This window comes from Anas acuta, chromosome 31 (assembly GCF_963932015.1).
Source record: "Anas acuta chromosome 31, bAnaAcu1.1, whole genome shotgun sequence".
In the NCBI taxonomy this organism is placed as follows: Eukaryota; Metazoa; Chordata; class Aves; order Anseriformes; family Anatidae; genus Anas; species Anas acuta.
In genome coordinates this window covers 1,538,195-1,560,948 of record NC_089009.1, presented here as the reverse complement: position 1 = coordinate 1,560,948, position 22,754 = coordinate 1,538,195, and the positions used below count along the sequence as shown (strand labels likewise).

Sequence of the window (22,754 nt, the reverse complement as noted above, 5' to 3'; positions counted from 1 at the left end):
CTCTCCTTTTTTTTTTTTAATTTAATTTTATTTTTTTTTGTTAATGCATTGAAAAAATAAAATGCAGCCTTGAAGCAGAGGAAAGGGCACAATCGGAGCGGGCAGGAGGTGGCCACGCGTGTCGTGGCCCCGTCTGCAGCCGGGAGATTGGGGCTCTCCTCCCCCCCCCAGCTGATAAAAGCTGGCGGGGACAGAGACGGGACCGAGCTTTCGCTGAGCCTCTGCCAGAGAAACGGGGGAAAAAAAAGCCAAAAGGGGAAAAACCAAGCGAGGAGAAGCAAGTGGGGGGAAAAAGCAGCCGGAGGAACCCCAAAACGGCGCTGGAAACGGCCAAGAAATACCCGAAAAGGAGGAGAAAATCCGAGCGCTGCAAGGTGAGTCTTTTTTTTTTTTTTTTCCCCTTTTTATTTATTTTTTATGAGTTTTGTAGCATTTCTGCAACTATTTGGGGCTTTTCTTACAATTTTCCTGCTCAGAACCACAGGCACTCGGTTGTTTGTGGGCAAAACCCCGCTTTGGGCTTCAAAAAGAGGGATTTGAAGCCTTCGGTGCCAGCCCTTATCTCCCCGTGCACACTTTTTCCCTGGGGCTGGAAGCAAATTTCTCCACTTTTGGCAACATTTCTCTCAAAAACACTTTCCTTTGGAAACTCAGCGTCAACTTAGCTCGATTTTAAGGATGTTTCTTGCTCCTCTGATATAAAATAAATTCACTTTTGTTGCCCAAAGAGCAAGGAGAAGGCAGGGGTGGGTTTAAGGCAGATTTGTTGCTGAATTGGCCCCAAAACAAGAATTTTTGGGTATAAATCATATCTGGGGGTAGATTGCTGTGTCCGGGCTCACTTCTTGTGTTCCCTTTGTAGTGACAAGGAATTGAGAGATTTAATCTGAGAGATTAAATCTGATTAATTTGATTAATCTCATATTTAATCTGAGAGATTAAATCTGCGGGTTTTGCCCTAAATAAACCCAGCTCCTTGATGGCTGCTGGAGAAAAATAGGATTATTTTTTTTTTCAAGTGTTTTGACTATGGGTGGTGGATGAGCCAATTATGTGGGATAATAATTTAATTTTATTCCTTTTTTTGTCCTTTTTTTGGCCCTTCTGGACAGGAGGAGAGGACACGGTGGGCGCGATGGCTTTCTTCCTCAAACCCCGGCCGTGCACGTGGGACTTGGCTGTGGACTACAACGCAGCGAAACAGTTTCAAGGTAAGAGAAAATGGTCAAAAAGGAGCCAAGGCCCAATTCCCGGTGTCTTCTGGGCTCCATAAACTGGGAGGTCTGTTGGGGTGAGGCTCCTCCAGTTCTAGCTTCGCCTGGAGAGCCTCCACCTCCTTGTGCCTCCATCTCCAGCCTCACCTGAAGGTCCTTCACCTCCTTCTGCCTCCATCTCCTGGATTCTCCATCTCCAGCCTCACCTGGAGGTCCTCCACATCCTTCTGCCTCCATCTTCAACCTCACCTAGAGGTTCTCCACCTTCTTGTGCCTTCATCTCCCACGTTCTTCACTTACAGCCTCACCAAGAGGTTCTCCACCTCCTTGTGTCTTCCATCTCCAGCCTCACCGAGAGGTTCTTCACCTTCTCATGTCCTACATCTTCAGCCTCACCTGAAGGTCCTTCACCTCCTTCTGCCTCCATCTCCTGGATTCTCTATCTCCAGCTTCACCTGGAGGTCCTCCACCTCCTTGCGCCTCCATCTCTTGGGTCCTCCATTTCCAGCCTCACCCAGAGGTCCTCCACCTCCTGGATTCTCCATCTCCAGCCTCACCTAGAGGTTCTCCACCTCCTTCTGCCTCCATCTCCTGGATTCTCTATCTCCAGCTTCACCTGGAGGTCCTCCACATCCTTCTGCCTCTACCTCCTGCGTCCTCCACCTCCAGCCTCACTTGGAGGCCCTCCGCCTCCTCTCCCTTTCTCCTTGAAAACCGAGCAACTGGAGTGGATTTTGGGGGGCAGTTGATCCTCTGTGCTCACGCTTCTTCCCGACTCCTCCTCTCTTTCCCTTTCCAGTGGATGTCACCCTAGATCCCACCACGGCCGGCCCCGAGGTGATCCTCTCCGAGGACCTCAAGGAGGCCACCTGGGGCAGACCGGGACGCCGCTGGCCGCAGGGCCCGGGCCGTTTCGACACGGATCCGTGCATGTTGGGCAGCCAGGGCTTCACCTCGGGTCGCCACTACTGGGAGGTGGAGGCGAGCGGGCGCTTCTGGACCGTGGGGGTGGCTCGGGAATCGGTGCGGAGGGAAGGCCGGATCCTCTTCAAGCCCAACGCCGAGATCTGGGGCTTGCAGAAGTACGACGAGCTCTGCGTGGCCCTCACGGCGCCCTCCAACACCTTCGTCCCGCTCCGCAGCGGGGAGATCGGGGTCTACTTGGACTACGAGGTGGGGCAGGTCTCCTTTTACGCCCTGGGCACCCGCTGCTGCGTCTTCACCTTCCGCGTGGCCTCCTTCAGCGGCGAGAGGGTCTTCCCCTACTTCTGCGTGCTGCTCTCCACCATCAAACTGCCCCCCAGGGCCTGACGAGGCGGCGACGGGGTCCCCCCGAAACCCTTCGGGTACTTCCAGGAGGAACGGAGACGCCCCTCGCCGCCCCTCGCCTCATGTTATTGTTATGATTTGGATTTTGTTTCTGTCAGGGTTTGGGGTGATTCCCACCAGCTGTAGTTCACGGGTCTTCCTCACCTCATTTCATTTTTATTTATTCCTTTTTATTCATTTTTATTCATTTATTTTATTTTTTTCTTCAGGGTCTGGGGTGATTTCCACCGCCCATAGCTCATGAGTGTGCCTCACCTCATTTTATTTTAATTTGTGTTTATTTATGTTTATGTTTATTCATTTGTACTCAATTTTAATCATTTTATTCATGTTTATTATTTATTTTCATTTATTTTTAATTATTTTTATTTTTTTTTCTTCAGGATTTGGGGTGATTTCCACTGCCTGTAGCTCATGGGTCTGGATCACCTCATTTTATTAATTATTTTATTTTTTCCACCACTTGTGGCTCATGAGTCTCCCTCACCTCATTATATTATTATTATTATCGTTATTATTGTTATTATCGGTATCATTATTATTTCTTGAGGATTTGGGGTGATTTCCAATGCCTGTAGCTCATGGGTCTACTAGATTTTATTTCTATTATTATTTTTACTTTTATTTTTTTAACTTTGTTTACTTTTATTTTATTTTTATATTCATTTTATGGTACTTTTATCTTTTCTTCAGGATTTAGGGTGATTTCCACCACCTGCCTCAGGCTCCGATGTCTCTGTTATGGGTTAAATCTGGGAGGTTTTGGTCTCATGGCGGTTTGAGCCGGAACCCCCAGTCTCAGCTGAAAGTTGCTGGTTTTAGGGTTATTAAAAGCATGTTAATAGTTAAACGAGATGAAATCTTTGTTTTTTCCCCCAAACCCATGCTGCCTTTCCACCCTGATTAAACTCCCAAATTTCAGCAGAATTCTCTTGAATACTGTTGTCGTAATTTCCTAATTTCTGCAGAATTTGCTTTAATACCGCCTGCAGCTACCTGATTACAGAACTGAGTTTTAAATGAAATTGTTTAAAATCAGTTTTTTTCACAGGAATTTGCCATCCCTCCCCTTCCCTTCTCTGTTTTCCCCACTGTCGCTTATTTGAGCAATTAATGTGCGATTATCACTGGCTTCAGACCAAAATTAACAGGTTTTGTTGTTATAAGGAGGAGAGGTGCGGGGGGGAATACGTTTGGGTTGGGATTTAATGGAAAAAAAAATGGGGAAAAAAAAAAAAAGTCCCAAAAATGCCTTTCACAAAATGGCGGCCGGGACCTCGCCTCAGAGGTGGCGGGTTTCGTTCCGGCCGCTGATTGGCTCGTGCCTCCGTTGTCCCGCCCTTGCTGGCTGCTGATTGGCTGCCGGCTGCTGATTTGCATATGGCAGCGAGGTTCTTCCTTTTCCGGTGGTTGCTGTCGTTATGGAGCGGGACAGGGAAAAACTCGCTTTTTTTGGCCATTTTTTTCCTTTTTTTTGGCCTTTTTTCTACCTTCTTACGCGAGTACTCGCAGCGCTGCACGCGGGGGAGCGCTTGGAGCTGCTGTCACCGCTCCCTTCCTCTGCTCTGCGGCGTGATGGAGGCAGCGGGACCAGCGGGCCCGGGATGGCGGCAGGGGCCGGGGTCACGGCAGGGCCCGGTGGCACACGGTGAGTTCGGGTTCGGGGGCAGCGTTGCTGGGGGGGGGTCCACATTTTGTGTAGCCCCCTGAAGGGCTCTTGCAAGGGTCGTGACGTATTGGGGGGAGGGCCCCGCTCAGCCCCGCCCAAATCGCGTGGTTGTTTCTGCATATTCCGGAAGCTGAAGCCGGGAGCTGCGTCTGTGGCTGCGGCGTTACACCTGGTGGGCAGCGTTTTGGGATTGGGGCTGCGATTGAGGTTGGCATTGGGATTAGAGCTGGGGTCGGGAGTGGGTTTGGGGTGGGATTAGGGCTGCGGTTGGGGTTTGGGCCGGGGCTGGGGTTGGGGCCGGGGCCGGGGCTGGGGTTTGGGCCGTGAATGGGCTCGGGGTGGGGGCTCTGCCGGCCGGCCTCGGCCCCGACGTGGCTGGGGGGGTTGCCGGGACCGGGCCCCGGTGCGGCCGGGGAGATGCCGGGCCCGCGGCCGGGGAGGAACCGGGAGCTGCGTCTGTGGCTGCGCCCTGCAAGCTGAGGGGCAGCGTTTTGGGGTTACGGCTGTGATAAAGGTTGGTCATTGGGATTAGGGCTGGGGTCGGGAACGGGTTTGGGATGGAATTAGGGCTGCAGTTGGGGTTTGGGCCGGGGCTGGGATTTGGGCCGTGAATGGGCTCGGGGTGGGGGCTGCGCCGGCTGCCCTCGGGCCCCGGCGCGGGGCGGCGGCCGCGGGGCGGCGGCGGCGGCCGCGGGGCGGCGGCGGCCGCGGTACGGCCCCTTTGGGGTAGCTGAAATTGGGATTAACGATGAGATTGGGATCGAGATTGATACCGGGATCGGGGTGCTGGAGGCGGCCAAACCCTCCCCAGCTTCCCAGGCTGCTTCCAGCTTTCTCCCAGCTTCCTTCCGTTACTTTCTCACCATGGCGTCACCTTCCCACATGTTTCTGTTGTCATTTTTCTGTCTCTTCTGACTTTCTCCCTTCCTTCCAGGTCCTTCCTCCTCTGCAGGACCCCTTGTTGCCTGCCCCTGGCTGCTACTTTCCCAGCCACAAGCTGCCCTCAGAGGACCCTTGGAAATTTTGGCCCTTGGAGGCCGCTGACGGGAGGCTCCTGAGATATGGCTGTGGCGTTGTCTGTGGAGGAGAAGCACAATGAGGACAACGATTCTGTGAGGGAGAGTAAGTGCTCTGAGGCAGGTGTGCCCGTTGTGCTGCCCTTGCTGGCTGCTGATTGCCACCCACCTGCGAGGTTCTTTCTTCTACCATGGTTGCTGTTGTTATGGAGAGGGCCAAGGAAAAATTGGCTTTTTTTGTCATTTTTGGCTTTTTTCTACTGCCCTACGTGCGTTCTCACAGCACTGCAGGCGGGTGAGCGCTTGGAGCTGCTTTCAGCGCTCCCTTCCTCTGCTCTGCACCACGATGGGTCTGTGGCTGATGGGACTGCCTCACCTCATTTTATTTTTATTTATTTTTATGCATGTTTATTTTTTCTTCAGGGTTTGGGATGATTTCTACTGCCCGTAATTCATGGGTCTGCTTCTCTTCATTTCATTAACTATTTTATTTTTTCCACTACTTGTGGCTCGTGAGTCTCCCTCACCTCATTGTAGTAGTAGTAGTATTTTGTGAGGATTTGGGGTGATTTCCACTGCCTGTAGCTCGTGGGTCTGCTAGTTCTTATTTTATTTCTTCTTATTATTTTTACTTTTATTTTTTTACTTCTATTTTTATATGTATTTTACTTTTTACGTCATTTTATTTTTTCTTGTGGATTTGGGGTGATCTCCCCTCACAGCTGCCTCAGAGATGGCGGGTTTCGTTCCGGCCGCTGATTGGCTGGCTGCCTCCGTTATCCCGCCCTTGCCGGCTGCTGATTGGCTCCCGCTGCGAGGTTCTCCCTCCTCCCCTGGTTGCTGTCGTTGTGTTGCGAGACAAGGAAAAATTGGCTTTTTTTGGCCACTTTTTTCCTTTTTTTGGCCTTTTTTCTACCTTCTTACGCGCGTTTTCGCAGTGCTGCACACGGGTGAGCTGCTTTCAGCGCTCCCTTCCTCTGCTCTGCGCCGCGATTAAGGCAGTGGGGCCGGGGTCGCGGCAGGGGCCGGGGGCACACGGTGAGTTCGGGTTCAGGGGGAGCGTTGCTGGGGGTTCCACATTTTGTGTGGCCCTTTGAAGGGCTCTTGCAAGGGACGTGACGTATTGGGGGGAGGGCCCCGCTCACTCTGCTCACCCCGCCCACTTGCGCATGGAAGCTGAAGCCGGGAGCTGTGTCTGTGGCTGCGGCCTACAACCTGGGGGGCAGCGTTTTGGGATTGGGGCTGCGATTAAGGTTGGCATTGGGATTAGGGCTGGGGTCGGGAGTGGGTTTGGGGTGGAATTAGGGCTGCGGTTGGGGTTTGGGCCGGGGCTGGGGTTTGGGCCGTGAATGGGCTCGGGCTGGGGGGTGCTCTGTCCGGACTTGTCCGCAGCACGGCCGGGGGGAAGCCGGGAGCTGCGTCTGCGCCCTACAACCTGGGGGGCAGCGTTTTGGGATTGGCGTTGCAATTAAGGTTGGTCATTGGGATTAGGGGGTCATTGGGTCGGGAATGGGTTTGGGTTGGGATTAGGGCTGGGGCCGTGGCTGGTGTTTGGGCCGTGAATGGACTCGGGGTGGGGGCTCTGCCGGCCGGCCTCGGCCCTGGTGCGGCTGGGGGGGTTGCCGGGACCGGGCCCCGGTGCGGCCGGGGAGGAACCGGGAGCTGCGTCTGTGGCTGCGCCCTGCAAGCTGAGGGGCAGCGTTTTGGGCTTACGGCTGTGATAAAGGTTGGTCATTGGGATTAGGGCTGGGGTCGGGAACGGGTTTGGGATGGAATTAGGGCTGCAGTTGGGGTTTGGGCCGGGGCTGGGATTTGGGCCGTGAATGGGCTCGGGGTGGGGGCTGCGCCGGCTGCCCTCGGGCCCCGGCGCGGGGCGGCGGCCGCGGGGCGGCGGCGGCGGCCGCGGGACGGCCCCTTTGGGGTAGCTGAAATTGGGATTAACGATGAGATTGGGATCGAGATTGATACCGGGATCGGGGTGCTGGAGGCGGCCAAGCCCTCCCCTGTTACTCACGCTGCTTCCAGCTTTCTCCCAGCTTCCTACCATTACTTTCTCACCATGGCGTCATTTCCCCACATGTTTTTATTGTCATTTTTCTGTCTCTTCTGACTTTCTCCCTTCCTTCCAGGTCCTTCCCCCTCTGCAGCACCCCTTGTTGCCTGCCCCTGGCTGCTACTTTCCCAGCCACAAGCTGCCCTCAGAGGACCCTTGGAGATTTTGGCCCTTGGAGGCCGCTGAGGGGAGGCTCCTGAGATATGGCTGTGGCGTTGTCTGTGGAGGAGAAGCACAATGAGGACAACGATTCTGTGAGGGAGAGTAAGTGTTACGAGGCAGGGAACTCTGATGTTGTCCAGTTTTCCGTGCTCGTTTTCCTGCCCTTGCCGGCTGCTGACTGCTTCCTGACTTTGTGGTTCTTTCTCCTACCGTGGTTGCTGTCTTTGTGGAGCGGTACAGTGAAAAATTTGCTTTTTTTTTTTGTCTTTTTTCTACCGCCCTACACGCGTTCTCACAGCACTGCAGGCAGGTGAGCGCTTGGAGCTGTGCCCACCACTCCCTTCCTTTGCTCTGCACTGCAGTGGGTCTGTAGCTCATGGGTCTGCCTCACCTCATTTTAATTTAATTTAATTTTATTTATTTTATTTATTTATTTTATATTTTCATTTAATATTCTTTTCATCAGGATTTGGGGTGATTTCCACCACCTGCCTCAGGCTCCGATGTCACTGTTGCGGGTTAAATCTGGGAGGTTTTGGGTCTCGTGGTGGTTTGAGCCGGAACCCCCAGTCTCAGCTGAAAGTTGCTGGTTTTAGGGTTACTAAAAGTGCGTTAAATAGTTTTACCGAGCTGGTGTTGAGCTGAAATCTTTGTTTTTTCCCCCAAACCCATGCTGACTTTCCACCCTAATTAAACTCCCAAATTTCAGCAAAATCCTCTTGAATACTTCTTTTACGCTTCCTTTGCCACCCAGCAGCTCTCGCAAGAGAGACCTAGGAGCATCAGGGCATGTGAGCAGGAGGTCGGGTGGTGGAGTAGCTCCCTGGTGTCCCAGAGGGAAGGGAGCCGTGGGAACAAAGAAAAGCTTCAAGGCCTTGGGACGGTTGGTGAAAGAGGCTTTTTGTCGGAGTGACTGTGTGGCTTTTTGTTGGAGTGGCCTAGATGATCTTCCAAGGTTCCTTCCATTCCCTGACGTTCCGTGGAGGTCCAACCGTCCCCCTACCACCAGCGGCACCCCCAGGGTGTGGGGAGGGCCTGGCCTCTCTGAGCCCTGCTGCCAGGGGTCTGCACGGCGCTGGGACCCCTCACTTCCCCCCTTCTTTTCGTTGCAGGTCTTCTTACCAAGTGCAAGGCTAGAAGAGTTGCGGCCTGGAAGCTATACGTGTTCGGCATCATCAGTCTAATAGTGTTCCTGGTTTTGATTTCCATTATCATCTGTGAGTGTTCCCAAGTGGTTTCGGGGCTCTGCCCTGTGGCCCCAGCTGCAGGCAGGGGGAAAAAAAAAAAGGGGGCTCGGTGCCTGTATCCAACCCTGCTGCTGCCCCTTCTTTGCTCCTGCAAACCCCTGGATTTCTTTGTCCTTAGGGCTCTCTCAACGTGTGTATTCCTGCCCGCCTTCGTGGATCGGGTTCGAGGGGAAATGTTTCTACTTCTCCGACGGGGAAAAGAACCAGACCTTGAGCCGGGCTGACTGCCACGAGCGCGGCGCCAACCTGGCCGTGATCCAGTCCAGGGATGAGCTGGTGAGGCTGGGGCTTTTCTCCTTTTTTGTTTTGGGTGGGGGGCAGAGCTCTGGGGGTGTTGGTGAGCCCCCTTTTCAACCCTGCTCCCCCTCTGCTCCTAGGTCTTCGTGCTGCGCTATAAAGGTTCTCACGACCACTGGATCGGGCTGAGCCGCCAGAACCCGAGGCAGCACTGGGAATGGGACGATGGCACCGAATTTAACAGCTCATTGTGAGTCCGCCGTGCCCTACACATGGGTTTTTGGGGTGAGGGGGCAGGAAGCATGCAGGATGCTCACCCCACTGCCTCCCCTGCAGGTTTCCCATCGGAGGAGGCGAGGATTTTGCTTTCTTGAACAACCAAAGAGTCACCAGCGCGCGCAGCAGCGGCGAGCGGCACTGGATCTGCACCAGGCAGCCCTGAGGCCGGCAGACAGGGCGCCTCCAGGTCTCGTGCAGAAAATACCTCACACCTCGGTGCCATGGCAGATATTTTGGGGAACTGACAAGACCAGGCTTCATTCCTCAAGCCTGCAGGAGGCATTTTGTCATAGCTGCTGCTTCTGGAGCTTTTTCAGGTTTTCTGTCTGCTACTACGCAGTTCCCTTGCTTCTGCAAAACGTTTTTGTCATCTCAGACTCTTGTGCACTACATTTTTGCTTCGTCTTTATCAGTGCATAGCATTAAGGTAGGAGAGACAAGGTTGTATTAGGAAAAGTAGTAATGTAGCGTGTTGTGTTAACTGGCAAGAGATACTCCATTTCCTTTTTAACTCTTCAAACCCTTTTCTAAGGGCACTTGCACTTTTTTAGCAGAGGAGGAGGAGCATTTTAAATTACAGTGTTTTTCCAAAGAGGTATCAGTATTGTGCCCAGGCAGAAACTATCACAGAATGGATGGGAATATCTCAAAAAATGGTTTGGGCTGGAAGAAGGCTTCAAGATGGTCCTGTTCCAACCTCACTGCCCTGGGCTGAAGTCCCTGAGCTGCTGCGGGGGGGGAAATCAGCTGTAACCCATCACCCCTGCTGGTGCTATCCTGAGGAATGTGAATAGCAGGTGTGTGGCTGTGGCAGGGAACAACTTCCCACATTTGCCATTCCTCCTGTACTCGAAGAAACTCTTCACGGGCTCCCAGGCTGGATGGCAGTAGCAGTTCAGTCAGGTCCACGTTAATTTCAAACAATGGCCGTGGAGAGAAACGGTGCCTTTCTCTTGCTTTTCTGCTCCTCTGTATCTTTGTATTTTATCAACACTATTTTTCTATGTGCTGTTTTAATATATGTGCAATTTCTCAATAAAATATTTTTCCTAAGTCTGGTTCTTTTATTGTTTCGTCTTGCGTTACCCTGAGATCCAGCACGAGGTGAGTTTTACCCCACTGCTTTCTGCTCCTCCATGAAAACTCTCTCATTATAAGACCAGAGCTCCATCCTGTGCCACATCTCCTGAAAATATTAAGGATTTCCTAAGAAAGCCCAGGAAACTTCACTGCAGGTCACCCAAATCTTGCTTTTAGGACAGCACCTTCGAGAAACAGCAGATCATCTTTGCCAAAAAATAAGAAATTCTCTGCTTTTGGATCCTGGAAGAGCTCAGCGATTCTAAATGATGCTTCAGGGTGGGGTGTGGAAGGGTTTTGTGTAGGAAGCCCTCATTCTTTGCTGACCTAAGCCAGACGTTGTGACAATTAGGTGTGTGAAGTCTGGAGAAAAGACTAACAGCAGGAACTGGCATCTTGGTGAAGTGGTTTCTGCTATATTTCAGGTTGGTGAATTGAATTTGTTAACCAAAAGTGCATTTTTATTGCATGGAAGTGCCCTGCTTGGGACTGATGGAGGAAAACCAACAAGCGTTGAATTTATGTGCTTAGCTAAAGGCAATGCGCCAAGTCCACTGCTGCAAAATTCTCCCAGTTTGGGTTGCAAGAGCAAGTTAAAGCTAAATTAGCTGCGTTTGAGGAAAAAAAGACTTAATAACAACAGTTGGAGCATGCGTGTAGCAGGAGAGGCAAGCAGGCTGTAGCTCTCTGTGCAAAATAAGGAAAGAGAGAACAGAAAACCCCAGATTAAGGCTGGCTCTGTCTTTGAGAAGTAATTACAACGTTGGTACTCGTTACCGAACACGTCGCTTAGTGGTTCTGCCAGCCCCTCATCTTGTGAAACTCTTGCAAACAGCTCAGAGTGCATCAAAAGCCCTCAAAATGCAGGATCGAGTCAAGCCAGATCAAGGCTGAAAGGTCGCGTTTCCCACGAGGTGTTTAGAGGAGGCTCTTCCACGGATTTGCTTCTACATCCCCAGTCCTGGAGGTGGCACTGGTGGACTTGATTTGGAGCTGGCTGCTTGCTGGGGGGAGCCAGCTCTTGAAGCTCCCCGAGTCTTTTTCTCCTGCTGTTGTTTTCCAAACGGAACCAAAAATAAGAGCGCTGCTACAAACCCTACGATCCTCACCGTCACACCTTCGCCAACCGTCTCCGAGCTGAGGTGCTCCTCAAAAAAACGTCTTCCCAGGATGGAGTTAGCCGTGCAAATGTCCCGTGTTTCACCTGCAGAAGACCCTAAAAGCAAAAAGATCCCCAAAGCAAAAAGATCCCCAAAGCAAAAAGATTCCCAAAGCAAAAGATTCCAGAAAATCCTTGGAAGTCCATCCTTGCACTGTTTCCACATGCTCACAAGGAACTGGAAGGCTTTTCCCAGCCGAGCAAGCTTGAAAACTGCTGATTTAACTTGCCAAAAATGGGGAAAAACTCGAATCCCATGCCATTTGACCTTTTTTTTTTCCCCCCATACAAGCTGCATCTTGATGTCTCCTTAGGGTGAATCCTCTGCATGCTCAGGCATGGTTTGATTGTCAGCTTTGTGACTTCTGTGGTGCTCTGATATTTCATTTTATTGTGAAATGAGTCGTTTATGAGTCATTGCCAGGTATGACCCTGCTGCCCTGAGAAATTATCAGCTGTTGGGTTGCAAGTTCAGGTAGTAACTTCAGTTCCTATTCAGTAGTTTTCAGCTGAATTCCCCTCCTGAGCTTCCTTCAAAGTTTCTGAGCTTTTGTCTCGTCTGGATCTGCACCTGGCAGCCCTGAGGCCGGCAGACAGGGCGCCTCCAGGTCTCTTGCAGAAAATACCTCACACCTTGGTGTCCTGGCTGATATTTTGGGGAACTGACAAGACCAGGGTTCATTCCTCAGGCCTGCAGGTGGTGTTTTGTCATAGCTGCTGCTTCTGGAGCCTTTTCAGGTTTTCTGCCTGCCACTACGCAGTTCCCTTGGTTCTGCAAAACTTTTTTGTCATCTCAAGCTCTTCTGCACTACGTTTTTGCTTTTTCTTTATCAATGCCTAGCATTAAGGTAGATAGCAGAGGCAAGGTTGTATTAGGAAAAGTAGCAACGTAGCATGTCATGCAACTGACCACAGATACTCCATTTCCTTTTTAGCTCTTCAAACTCTTTTCTAAGGGCATTTGCACTTTTTTAGCAGAGGAGGAGGAGGTGTACTGGGGGGGTAATACGTTTGGGTTGGGATTTAATGGAAAAAAAATGGGGAAAACAAAAAAAAAGTCCCTAAACTGCCTTTCACAAAATGGCGGCCGGGACCTCCCCTCAGAGCCGCCTCAGAGGTGGCGGGTTTCGTTCCGGCCGCTGATTGGCTGGCTTCCTCCGTTGTCCCGCCCTTGCCAGCTTCTGATTGGCTGCCGGGTGCTTATTTGTTCGTGGTAGACTTTGTTCTATTTTCTGCCTTGCGGAAGTGCCGTGTCGTTTCTCTTGGTCTCTTTTGTTGTCTCGTTTCCTTCGCTATTTTTTGGCCATTTTTTGCCTTTTTTTTGGCCTTTTTTCTACCTTCTTACGCGCGTTTTCGCAGCGCTGCACTTGGGTGAGCTGCTTTCAGCGCTCCCTTCCTCTGCTCTGCGCCGCGATGGAGGCAGCGGGACCAGCGGGACCTCCGCGGGGCTGGGGTCCCTGCAGGGGCCGGGGTCACGGCAGGGCCCGGGGGCACACGGTGAGTTTGGGTTCGGGGGGAGCGTTGCTGGGGGGGGTTCCACATTTTGTGCGGCCCTTTGAAGGGCTCTTGTGAGGAGCGGGGCTAGATGGAGCCCCCGCTTAGCCCCGCTGCCCCTGCGTTTGTTCGGAAGTTTTTCCCCGTATGTAAGTGGATGCCGGGCTGCGTCTGTGGCTGCGCCCTACAAGCTGGCGGGCAGCGTTTTGGAGTTAGGGCTGCGATTAAGGTTGGTCGTTGGGATTAGGGCTGGGGTTGGGAGCGGGTTTGGGGCGGCGGGGTGGTGGCGCGGCCGCCGGGCGGTGGAGCCGGTTCCTGGCGCGGCCGCGGGGCGGTGGCGCCGGGCCCCGGCGCGGCCGCGCCGCGGGGTGGCGGGGCCCCTTTGGGGTAGCTGAAATTGGGATTATTGATGAGATTGGGATCGAGATTGATACCGGGATCGGGGTGCTGGAGGCGGCCAAGCCCTCCCTTGTTTCCCAGGCTGCTGCCGGTTTTCTTTTTTTTGGGGACTGTTTTTTTTTTCGTTTTTTTTTTTGGGGGGGACTGTTAGTGTTAGGTCAGAGGTTGGACTCGATGATCTTGAGGTCTCTTCCAACCTAGAAATTCTGTGATTCTGTGATTCTCCCAGCTTCCTTCCGTTACCTTCTTACCGCAGTGTCACCTCCCTGCATGTTTCTGTTGTCGTTTTTCTGTCTTTTCTGACTTTCTCCCTTCCTTCCAGGTCCTTCCTCCTCTGCAGCACCCCTTGTTGCCTGCCCCTGGCTGCTGCATTCCCAGCCACAAGCTGCCCTCAGAGGACCCTTGGAGATTTTGGCCTGGGGAGGCTCCTGAGATATGGCTGTGGCGCTGCGTGTGGAGGAGAAGAGGAATGAGGACAACGATTCTGTGATGGAAAGTAAGTGCTCTGAGGCAAGTGACCCTGTTGTCTTTTTCTCTCTGCTCGTTTTTCTGCCCTTGCCAGCTGCTGGTTGCTTCCTGCCTTTGTGGTTCTTCCTCCTACCGTGGTTGCTGTCGCTATGGAGAGGGACAAAGAAAAAATGGCTTTTTTTTTTTTTCTTTTTTTGTTTTTTTCTACCTCCCTATGCACGATCTCACAGCACTGCAGGCGGGTGAGCGCTTGGAGCTGCGCCCACCGCTCCCTTCCTGTGCTCTGCGCAGCACTGGGTCTGTAGCTGACACGACTGCCTCACCTCATTTTACTTTATGTATTTTTTTATGTATTTTTATTCTTTTCTTTTTATTTTTTCTTTTTAAGGGTTTTGGATGATTTCTACTGCCTGTAGCTCATGGGTCTGGTAGATTGTACTTTTATTTTTATTTTACTTTTTATATGTATTTTACTTTTTATATGTATTTGGGGTGATTTCCACCACCTGCCTCAGGCTCCGATGTCTCTGTTGCAGGTTAAATCTGGGAGGTTTTGGGTCTCGTGGTTTTTTGAGCCGGAACCCCCAGTCTCAGCTGAAAGTTGCTGGTTTTAGGGTTATTAAAAGCATGTTAAATAGTTTTACCGAGCTGGTGTTGAGCTGAAATCTTTTGTTTTTCCCCCCAAACCCATGCTGCCTTTCTACCCTAATTAAACTCCAAATTTCAGTAGAATTCTCTTGAATACTGTTGCTGTAGTGTCCTAATTTCAGCAGAATTTGCTTTAATACTGCCTGCAGCTACCTGATAACAGAACTGAGTTCTAAATGAAATTGTTTAAAATCATTTTTTTTCTCAGGAATTTGCCATCCCTCCCATTCCCTTTACTATTATATCCACGGTCGTTTTTTTTGAGCAACTAATGTGCGATTATCACTGGCTTCAGACCAAAATTAACAGGTTTTATTGTTATAAGGAGGAGGTGTGCGGGGGGGATACGTTTGGGTTGGGATTTAATGGAAAAAAAATAGGGATTAAATAAAAAAAGCTCCAAAATGCCTTTCACAAAATGGCGGCCGGGAGCGCCCCTCATAGCCGCTGCGGGGTGTTGTCTCGCTCCGGCCGCTGATTGGCTGTCCGCCTCCGTTGTCCCGCCCTTGCCGGCTGCTGATTGGCTCCCGCCTGCGAGGTTCTCCCTCATCCTGTGGTTGCTGTTCTTATGGAGAGGGACAGGGAAAAATTCGCTTTTTTTTTTTTTCTTTGCCTTTTTTCTACCGCTCTACGCACATTCTCGCAGTGCTGCACGCGGGTGAGCGCTTGGAGCTGTTGTCACTGCTCCCTTCCTCTGCTCTGCGCCACGATGGGTCTGTAGCTCATGGGTCTGCCTCACCTCATTTCATTAACTATTTTATTTTTTCCACCACTTGTGGCTCATGAGTCTCCCTCACCTCATTGTAGTAGTAGTAGTATTTTGTGAGGATTTGGGGTGATTTCTGTTCTAAGTTGCCCCCTTAATCAGTTTTCAGAGAGCATTGCATTAATATTAGAAAGGAATTTACTGAACAAGCAACAGCAAGCAAAACAGTGCTGGGCGGCCGGGGAGTCTTGGCTCTGCTAGTGGCGCATACCTCACCCTCACCAGGGTCCCTTTTTATATCTTGGTAATTCCGGGATTATGCAGCACATCCGGGTATGTTCTGCGACTGTGCGCACTGTTGCTAGGGGGTCGTCTCTGGCCCTCTGGTGGTCGTGAAGATGAAGGCCGTAGTCTTCCTCAGCGTTGTGGTTCAACTTCTTTTTTATTTGCTCATGTTGGCCCAGCGTGAGACAGGAAGGCAGGATGTTGATACACTAGGTTAGCAACTTATCAGGAGATGGTTACATGAGCTTTGCAGCAGGGTCTTTAAACAAAAGAGGCAACTGAGATGCAGAAGGAGAGAAGGGGGGGGGGGGGTCTCTTTTTTGTTACATTAAGCAAAAGAATTTTCATAGTGTCTAGCCAAGCATTATACAGCTCCTTACTTCAGCAGGGAGCTTTTGCAAGTCCCGCTCCTCAAACAGAACTCCTTGTTTTTATAATACAAAAGACAATGAATATACATTTATTGTGTATTACAATTTCCACTGCCTGTAGCTCGTGGGTCTGCTAGATTTTGTTTGATTTTTTAATATTATTTTTACTTTTATTTTTTTACTTTTATTACTTTTATTTTTATATGTATTTTATTTTTTATGTCATTTTATTTTTTCTTCAGGATTTGGGGTGATTTCCACCACCTGCCTCAGGCTCCGATATCTCTGTTGTGGGTTGAATCTGGGAGGTTTTGGGTCTCATGGTGGTTTGAGCCGGAACCCCCAGTCTCAGCTGAAAGTTGCTGGTTTTAGGGTTACTAAAAGCATGTTAAATAGTTTTACTGAGCTGGTGTTGAGCTGAAATCTTTGTTTTTTCCCCCCAAACCCATGCTGCCTTTCCACCCTAATTAAACTCCAAATTTCAGCAGAATTGCCTTGAATACTGTTGCTGTAATGTCCTAATTTCAGCAGAATTTGCTTTTATACTGCCTGCAGCTACCTGATAACAGAACTGAGTTTTAAATGAAATTGTTTAAAATCAGTTTTTTTCACAGGAATTTGCCATCCCTCCCCTTTCCTTCACAGTTTTCCCAACTGTCGTTTATTTGAGCAATTAATGTGCGATTATCACTGGGTTCATACCAAAATTAACAGGTTTTGTTGTTATAAGGAGGAGAGGTGCAGGGGGGATACGTTTGGGTTGGGATTTAATGGAAAAAAAAATGGGGGGAAAAAAAAAAGTCCCTAAAATGCTTTTCACAAAATGGCGGCCGGAACCTCCCCTCAGAGCTGCCTCAGAGGTTGCGGGTTTCGTTCCGGCCGCTGATTGGCTCGTGCCTCCGTTGTCCCGCCCTTGCCGGCTGCTGATTGGCTCCCGCCTGCGAGGTTCTCCCTCCTCCCCTTTTCATTGTCGCTGTGTTGGCGTGACAGGGAAAAATTCGCTTTTTTTGGCCATTTTTTTTCCTTTTTTCGGCCTTTTTTCTACCTTCTTACGCGCGTTCTCGCAGCGCTGCACACGGGTGAGCTGCTTTCAGCGCTCTCTTCCTCTGCTCTGCGCCGCGATTAAGGCAGCGGGACCAGTGGGCCCGGGGTCGCGGCAGGGCCCGGCGGCACACGGTGAGTTCAGGTTCGGGGGGAGCGTTGCTGGGGGGGTCCACATTTTTTGGAAGGGCTCTTGTGAGGAGCCGGTGTTGGAGGAGCGGGGGGGGTCTTGCCGGGCCTGGCCCCTGGCACGGGGGGGGTTCCCAGGCCGGTTTTCTCCCAGCTTCTTACCGTTACCTTATCGCCGCTGCGTCACCTCCCTACATGTTTCTGTCATCACTTTTCTGTCTTTTCTGACTTTCTCCCTTCCTTCCAGGTCCTTCCTCCTCTGCAGCACCCCTTGTTGCCTGCCTCTGTCTGCTGCTTTCCCAGCCACAAGCTGCCCTCAGAGGACCTGTGGAGATTTTGGCCTGGGGAGGCTCCTGAGATATGGCTGTGGCGCTGCCTGTGGAGGAGCACAACAATGAGGACAACGATTCTGTGACGGAGAGTACGCGCTCTGAGGCAGGCATGAAGCAGTGGGTTTTGGGTAAGGATCCTTCCCTGTTTGGAGGGCGACAGATCTGTGGGGAGTCAGAGAGCCACCGAGGCTGGAAAAGGCCCCCGAGGTGGAGGTCAGTAGTCGAGGTTGGGGCCTCGGAGCTGCTGCAGCCACAGCGCCCAGTCATAGAATCATAGAATATCCTGAGTTGGAAGGGACCCTTAAGGATCATCAAGTCCAACTCTTGACACCGCACAGGTCTACCCAGAAGTTCAGACCATGTGACTAAGTGCACAGTCCAATCTCTTCTTAAATTCAGACAGGCTCAGTGCAGTGACCACTTCCCTGGGGAGCCTGTTCCAGTGTGCAACCACTCTCTCTGTGAAGAACCCCCTCCTGATGTCAAGCCTAAATTTCCCATGCCTCAGCTTAACCCCGTTCCCGCGGGTCCTGTCACTGGTGTTAATGGAGAAAAGGTCTCCTGCCTCTCGACACCCCCTTACGAGGAAGTTGTAGACTGCGATGAGGTCTCCCCTCAGCCTCCTCTTCTCCAGGCTGAACAGGCCCAGTGCCCTCAGCCGTTCCTCGTACGTCTTCCCCTCCAGGCCTTTCACCGTCTTTGTAGCCCTCCTCTGGACACTCTCCAACAGTTTCATGTCCTTTTTATACTGTGGTGCCCAGAACTGCACACAGTACTCGAGGTGAGGCCGCACCAGCGCAGAGTAGAGCGGGACAATCACCTCCCTTGACCTACTAGCGATGCCTTGCTTGATGCACCCCAGGACACGGTTGGCCCTCCTGGCTGCCAGGGCACACTGCTGGCTCATATTCAACTTGCTGTCTACCACAACCCCCAGATCCCTCTCTTCTAGGCTGCTCTCCAGCGTCTCATCGCCCAGTCTGTACGTGCAGCCAGGGTTTCCCCGTCCCAGGTGCAGGACCCGGCACTTGCTCTTATTGAACTTCATGCGGTTGGTGATCGCCCAGCTCTCCAACCTATCCAGATCCCTCTGCAAGGCCTTTCCACCCTCAACAGAGTCCACAACTCCTCCAAGTTTGGTGTCATCGGCAAACTTGCTCAAAATACCTTCTATTCCTACATCCAGATCGTTTATAAAAATATTGAAAAGTACCGGCCCTAAAATGGAGCCTTGAGGGACCCCACTGGTGACCGCCCGCCAGCCTGACGCAGCCCCATTTACCATAACCCTTTGGGCCCTGCCCGTTAGCCAATTGCTCACCCATCGTATGATGTTTTTATTTAGCTGTATATTGGACATTTTGTCCAGTAGGATCCTATGGGAAACCGTGTCAAAAACCTTGCTGAAGTCCAAAAAAATCACATCAGCTGGTTTCCCTTGGTCCACCATACGGGTGATCTTATCATAAAAGGAAATCAGGTTAGTTAGGCAGGACCTACCCTTCACAAACCCATGCTGGCTGGGACCAATGACTGCTTTGTCCCCCAGGTGCGCCTCAGTAAGTTCGAGAACCATCTTCTCCATGATTTTACCAGGCACTGACGTGAGACTGACAGGCCACGTGTTACTGACAGTCACGAGTTACAGGAGGATTTTGGCACTTCCTTTGCCACCCAGCAGCTCTCGCAAAAGAGACCTAGGAGCATCAGGGCGTGAGCAGGAGGTCGGGTGGTGGAGTAGCTCCCTGGTGTCCCAGAGGGAAGGGAGCCGTGGGAACAACGAAAAGCTTCAAGGCCTTGGGATGGTTGGTGAAAGATGTGGTTAATGAGACAGCGTCGAATTTTGGAATTTTTTGGAATTTTGATTACAATGGCAGGTGTCCTGCAAGCAGGTGCTCAGAGTAAAAGTTTCTCGCAACCTTCTATTCTGTGTTACCTGACTCCTCATTTCTCCCCTTTTGACATATTGGCAGAGTACTACATGTCCAAAACCTCCTCGATGCCCTTCTGTACTGTATTTGTACAATTTTATTTGACCTACCCTTAATTTCTCCTTTTTTCTTTTTTTTTTACCACTTCCTTTTGTGATTGGAGAGCCCTTGTGATCTTCCTTTCTATTACTCTCGTACTGCTCATTCTGTTTCTCTTAGCTCTCCTCCTTCTTTTGGGCCTGGGGGCCCTTCCCCTTCTTTGCTGAACGCACTACCCACTTCGTAGCACACGATCACTTCTGAGGATGCGAGATGAGTGGCATTTTTGGCTTCAAAAAACACGTTCTATTGCAAAACTCAACGTTGTTCCTCGCAGCACTGACCTGACAGGCCAGAAGGCTGCGCTGCCACCCAGCGAGATAGACCTCATCGGGCTGGGGAGAAACTTAATGAAATGTAAACGAGGGCACGTGTAGAGGGGCAAGAAGCCCGTTGATTTAGGTGCTCCTGCTCCATCAGGGCTTGGGCTAGATGATCTTCCAAAGTTCCTTCCATTCCCTGACATTCCGTGGAGGTCCAACTGTCCCCCTACCACCAGGGTGTGGGGAGGGCCTGGCCTCTCTGAGCCCTGCTGCCAGGGGTCTGCACGGCGCTGGGACCCCTCACTTCCCCCCTTCTTTTTGTTGCAGGTCTTCTTACCAAGTGCAAGGTTAGAGTTGCGGCCAGGAAGCTATGCGTGTTCTTCGGTGCTGTCATAGTGGTTTTGATCTCCGTTATCATCTGTGAGTGTTCCCAGGTGGTTTCCACTCTGCCCTGTGGCCCCAGCTGCAGGGAGGGGGAAAAAAAGGGGGCTCGGTGCCTGTATCCAACCCTGCTGCTGCCCCTTCTTTGCTCCTGCAAACCCCTGGATTTCTTTGTCCTTAGGGCTCTCTCAACGTCCGTGTTCCTGCCCCCGTTTGTGGATCGGGTTCAAGGGGAAATGTTTCTACTTCTCTGACATGGAAAAGAACCAGACCTGGAGCCGGGCTGACTGCCACGAGCGCGGCGCCAACCTGGCTGTGATCCAGTCCAAGGAGGAGCTGGTGAGGCTGGGGCTTTTCTCCTTTTTTATTTTGGGTGGGGGGCAGAGCTCTGGGGGTGTTGGTGAGCCCCCTTTTCAACCCTATTCCCATTCTGCTCCCAGGAGTTCGTGCTGCACTATAAAGGTTCTCACGACCACTGGATCGGGCTGAGCCGCCAGAACCCGAGGCAGCGCTGGGTATGGGACGATGGCACCGAATTTGACAGCTCATTGTGAGTCCGCCCTGCCCTGCACGTGGGTTTTTGGGGTGAGGGGGCAGGAAGCATGCAGGATGCTCACCCCACTGCCTCCCCTGCAGGTTTCCCATCGGAGGAGGCGAGCATTTTGCTTTCTTGAACAACCAAAGAGTCACCAGCGCGCGCAGCAGCGGCGAGCGGCACTGGATCTGCACCAGGCAGCCCTGAGGCCGGCAGACAGGGCGCCTCCAGGTCTCGTGCAGAAAATCCCTCACACCTTGGTGCCCTGGTGGATGTTTTGGGGAACTGACGCAGCAGAACAAGACCCAGGGTTCATTTCTGTACTGGGTCTGGCTGGAATGTTAACTTTCCCGGCAGCAGCCCATACAGTGCCGTACTCTGTACTTGGAGCTAGAACAGCAGTGGTATCACACCAGTGTTGTGTCTGCTGCTGAGCAGTGCTGGCACAGCATCGGGACTCTCTCTAACCCTCCTAGGGGGTGGGCAAAAAGTGAGGAGGGAAACATCACTAGGGCAGCTGGCCTAAACCAATCAAAGGGATATTCCGTACCGTGTGATGTCACACTCGGCAAGAAAAGGTAGAAACAGGAAGAGGAGAGGAGGGGTGGGCTCTCATTGCGAAAATGTTGGTCCTCATCTCGAACACCGGCTGCGTGCGTTGAGGCCTTGCTTCAAGGACATGGTCAATCATCGCTCATTTGTGGGAATTAGTAATTTCTTTCCTCTGCACTTCCATATAGCCTTAATTTATTTTGTTTGTTTTCCTCCCTTCTTTTTATTTTTCCCTTTTCCCCTTTCCCTTTTTATTTCCCCTTAGTTAAATTGTTTAGTTCATAATAATCTTTATTATTATTATTTCGCTTTAATTAAATTATCCTTATCTCAACCCATGAGTTGTTGTTTGCTTTACTTCTCCCCCTCCTTATCTAAAGAGAGCAGTTGTGGGGTTTAGCTGTCCAGCATGGTAAAACCATAATTCCTCAGGCCTGCAGGTGGTGTTTTGTCATTGCTGCTGCTTCTGGAGCTCTTTCAGGTTTTCTGCTTCCCACTACGCAGTTCCCTTGGTTCTGCAAAACATTTTTGTCATCTCAAACTCGTGTGTACTACGTTTTTGCTCCGTCTTTATCAGTGCATAGCATTAAGGTAGATAGCAGAGGCAAGGTTGTAGTAGGAAAACTCCATTTTTAGCTCTTCAAACCCTTTTCTAAGGGCACTTGCACTTTTTTAGCAGAGGAGGAGGAGCATTTTAAAATACAGTGTTTTGCCAAAGTGATATTAGTGTTGTGCCCAGGCAGAAACTATCACAGGGTGGATGGGAATATCTCAAAAAATGGTTTGGGCTGGAAGAAAGCTTCAAGATGGTCCTGTTCCAACCTCACTGCCCTGGGCTGAAGTCCCTGAGCTCCTGCTGGGGGGGAAATCAGCTGTAACCCATCACCCCTGCTGGTGCTATCCTGAGGAATGTGAACAGCAGGTGTGTGGCTGTGGCAGGGAACAACTTCCCACAGTTACAATTCCTCCTGTACTCGAAGAAACTCTTCACGGGCTCCCAGGCTGGATGGCAGTAGCAGTTGAGTCAGGTATCCGTTAATGTGAACTGGTGCCCGTGGAGAGAAATGGTGCCTTTCTCTTGCTTTTCTGCTCCTCTGTATCTTTGTATTTTATCAACACTATTTTTCTACTTACTGTTTTAATATATGTGCAATTTCTTAATAAAATATTTTTCCTAAGTCTGGTTCTTTTATTGTTTCCTCTGGCATTACCCTGAGATCCAGCACGAGGTGAGTTTTACCCCACTGCTTTCTGCTCCTCCATGAAAACTCTCTCATTTTAAGACCAGAGCTCCATCCTGTGCCACATCTCCTGAAAATATTAAGGATTTCCTAAGAAAGCCCAGGAAACTTCACTGCAGGTCACCCAAATCTTGCTTTTAGGACAGCACCTTCGAGAAACAGCAGATCATCTTTGCCAAAAATAAGAAATTCTCTGCTTTTGGATCCTGGAAGAGCTCAGCGATTCTAAATGATGCTTCAGGGTGGGGTGCGGAAGGGTTTTGTGTAGGAAGCCCTCATTCTTTGCTGACCTAAGCCAGACTTTGTGACGTTTAGGTGTGTGAAGTCTGGAGAAAAGACTAACAGCAGGAACTGGCATCTTGGTGAAGTGGTTTCTGCTATATTTCAGGCCGGTGATTTGAATTTGTTACCCAAAAGTGCATTTTTATTGCATG

General features: G+C 51.1%; 3 protein-coding genes and 1 long non-coding RNA gene across 13 annotated transcripts; 3 read left to right on the top strand and 1 right to left on the bottom strand.

Annotated features, from left to right (window-relative positions):
- Nucleotides 1-68: 68 nt before the first annotated feature.
- Nucleotides 69-3,572, top strand: LOC137846312 (zinc finger protein RFP-like). Its single transcript, XM_068664264.1, has 3 exons — nucleotides 69-374; nucleotides 1,113-1,211; nucleotides 2,014-3,572. Exons 2-3 carry the CDS (start codon nucleotides 1,136-1,138, stop codon nucleotides 2,523-2,525), a joined length of 588 nt encoding a protein of 195 aa, XP_068520365.1. The 5' UTR covers nucleotides 69-374; nucleotides 1,113-1,135; the 3' UTR covers nucleotides 2,526-3,572.
- Nucleotides 3,573-3,932: 360 nt separating this feature from the next.
- Nucleotides 3,933-22,257, top strand: LOC137846316 (C-type lectin domain family 2 member D-like). Of its 7 annotated transcripts, none has more exons than XR_011090441.1 (8): nucleotides 6,322-6,481; nucleotides 7,358-7,545; nucleotides 8,556-8,660; nucleotides 8,809-8,966; nucleotides 9,068-9,177; nucleotides 9,264-9,633; nucleotides 12,298-12,434; nucleotides 21,770-22,257. XR_011090441.1 is itself a non-coding variant. In XM_068664276.1 (7 exons), exons 3-7 carry the CDS (start codon nucleotides 7,485-7,487, stop codon nucleotides 9,367-9,369), a joined length of 540 nt encoding a protein of 179 aa, XP_068520377.1. In that variant the 5' UTR covers nucleotides 3,933-4,191; nucleotides 5,147-5,334; nucleotides 7,358-7,484; the 3' UTR covers nucleotides 9,370-10,259. The 7 variants fall into 7 exon arrangements, 4 of the variants coding, with proteins under 4 accessions (XP_068520377.1, XP_068520378.1, XP_068520379.1 ...); XR_011090442.1 differs by having other exon boundaries at nucleotides 12,294-12,434; XM_068664276.1 differs by lacking the exons at nucleotides 6,322-6,481; nucleotides 12,298-12,434; nucleotides 21,770-22,257 and adding exons at nucleotides 3,933-4,191; nucleotides 5,147-5,334 and having other exon boundaries at nucleotides 9,264-10,259.
- LOC137846341 (uncharacterized) lies at nucleotides 10,639-21,722 on the bottom strand. Its single transcript, XR_011090472.1, has 2 exons — nucleotides 21,604-21,722; nucleotides 10,639-12,225 (listed from the first exon to the last, which is right to left on the bottom strand). It is a non-coding gene; the product is annotated as an uncharacterized lncRNA (long non-coding RNA).
- Nucleotides 12,714-21,413, top strand: LOC137846314 (C-type lectin domain family 2 member H-like). 4 transcript variants are annotated; one of them, XM_068664269.1, is made up of 7 exons: nucleotides 12,714-12,942; nucleotides 13,661-13,834; nucleotides 17,234-17,446; nucleotides 19,939-20,031; nucleotides 20,174-20,331; nucleotides 20,433-20,542; nucleotides 20,629-21,413. In XM_068664269.1, exons 3-7 carry the CDS (start codon nucleotides 17,347-17,349, stop codon nucleotides 20,732-20,734), a joined length of 567 nt encoding a protein of 188 aa, XP_068520370.1. In that variant the 5' UTR covers nucleotides 12,714-12,942; nucleotides 13,661-13,834; nucleotides 17,234-17,346; the 3' UTR covers nucleotides 20,735-21,413. The 4 variants fall into 4 exon arrangements, with proteins under 4 accessions (XP_068520370.1, XP_068520371.1, XP_068520373.1 ...); XM_068664270.1 differs by lacking the exon at nucleotides 12,714-12,942 and adding an exon at nucleotides 12,973-13,168; XM_068664272.1 differs by lacking the exons at nucleotides 12,714-12,942; nucleotides 13,661-13,834 and adding an exon at nucleotides 13,262-13,425 and having other exon boundaries at nucleotides 17,125-17,446.
- Nucleotides 22,258-22,754: the final 497 nt, after the last annotated feature.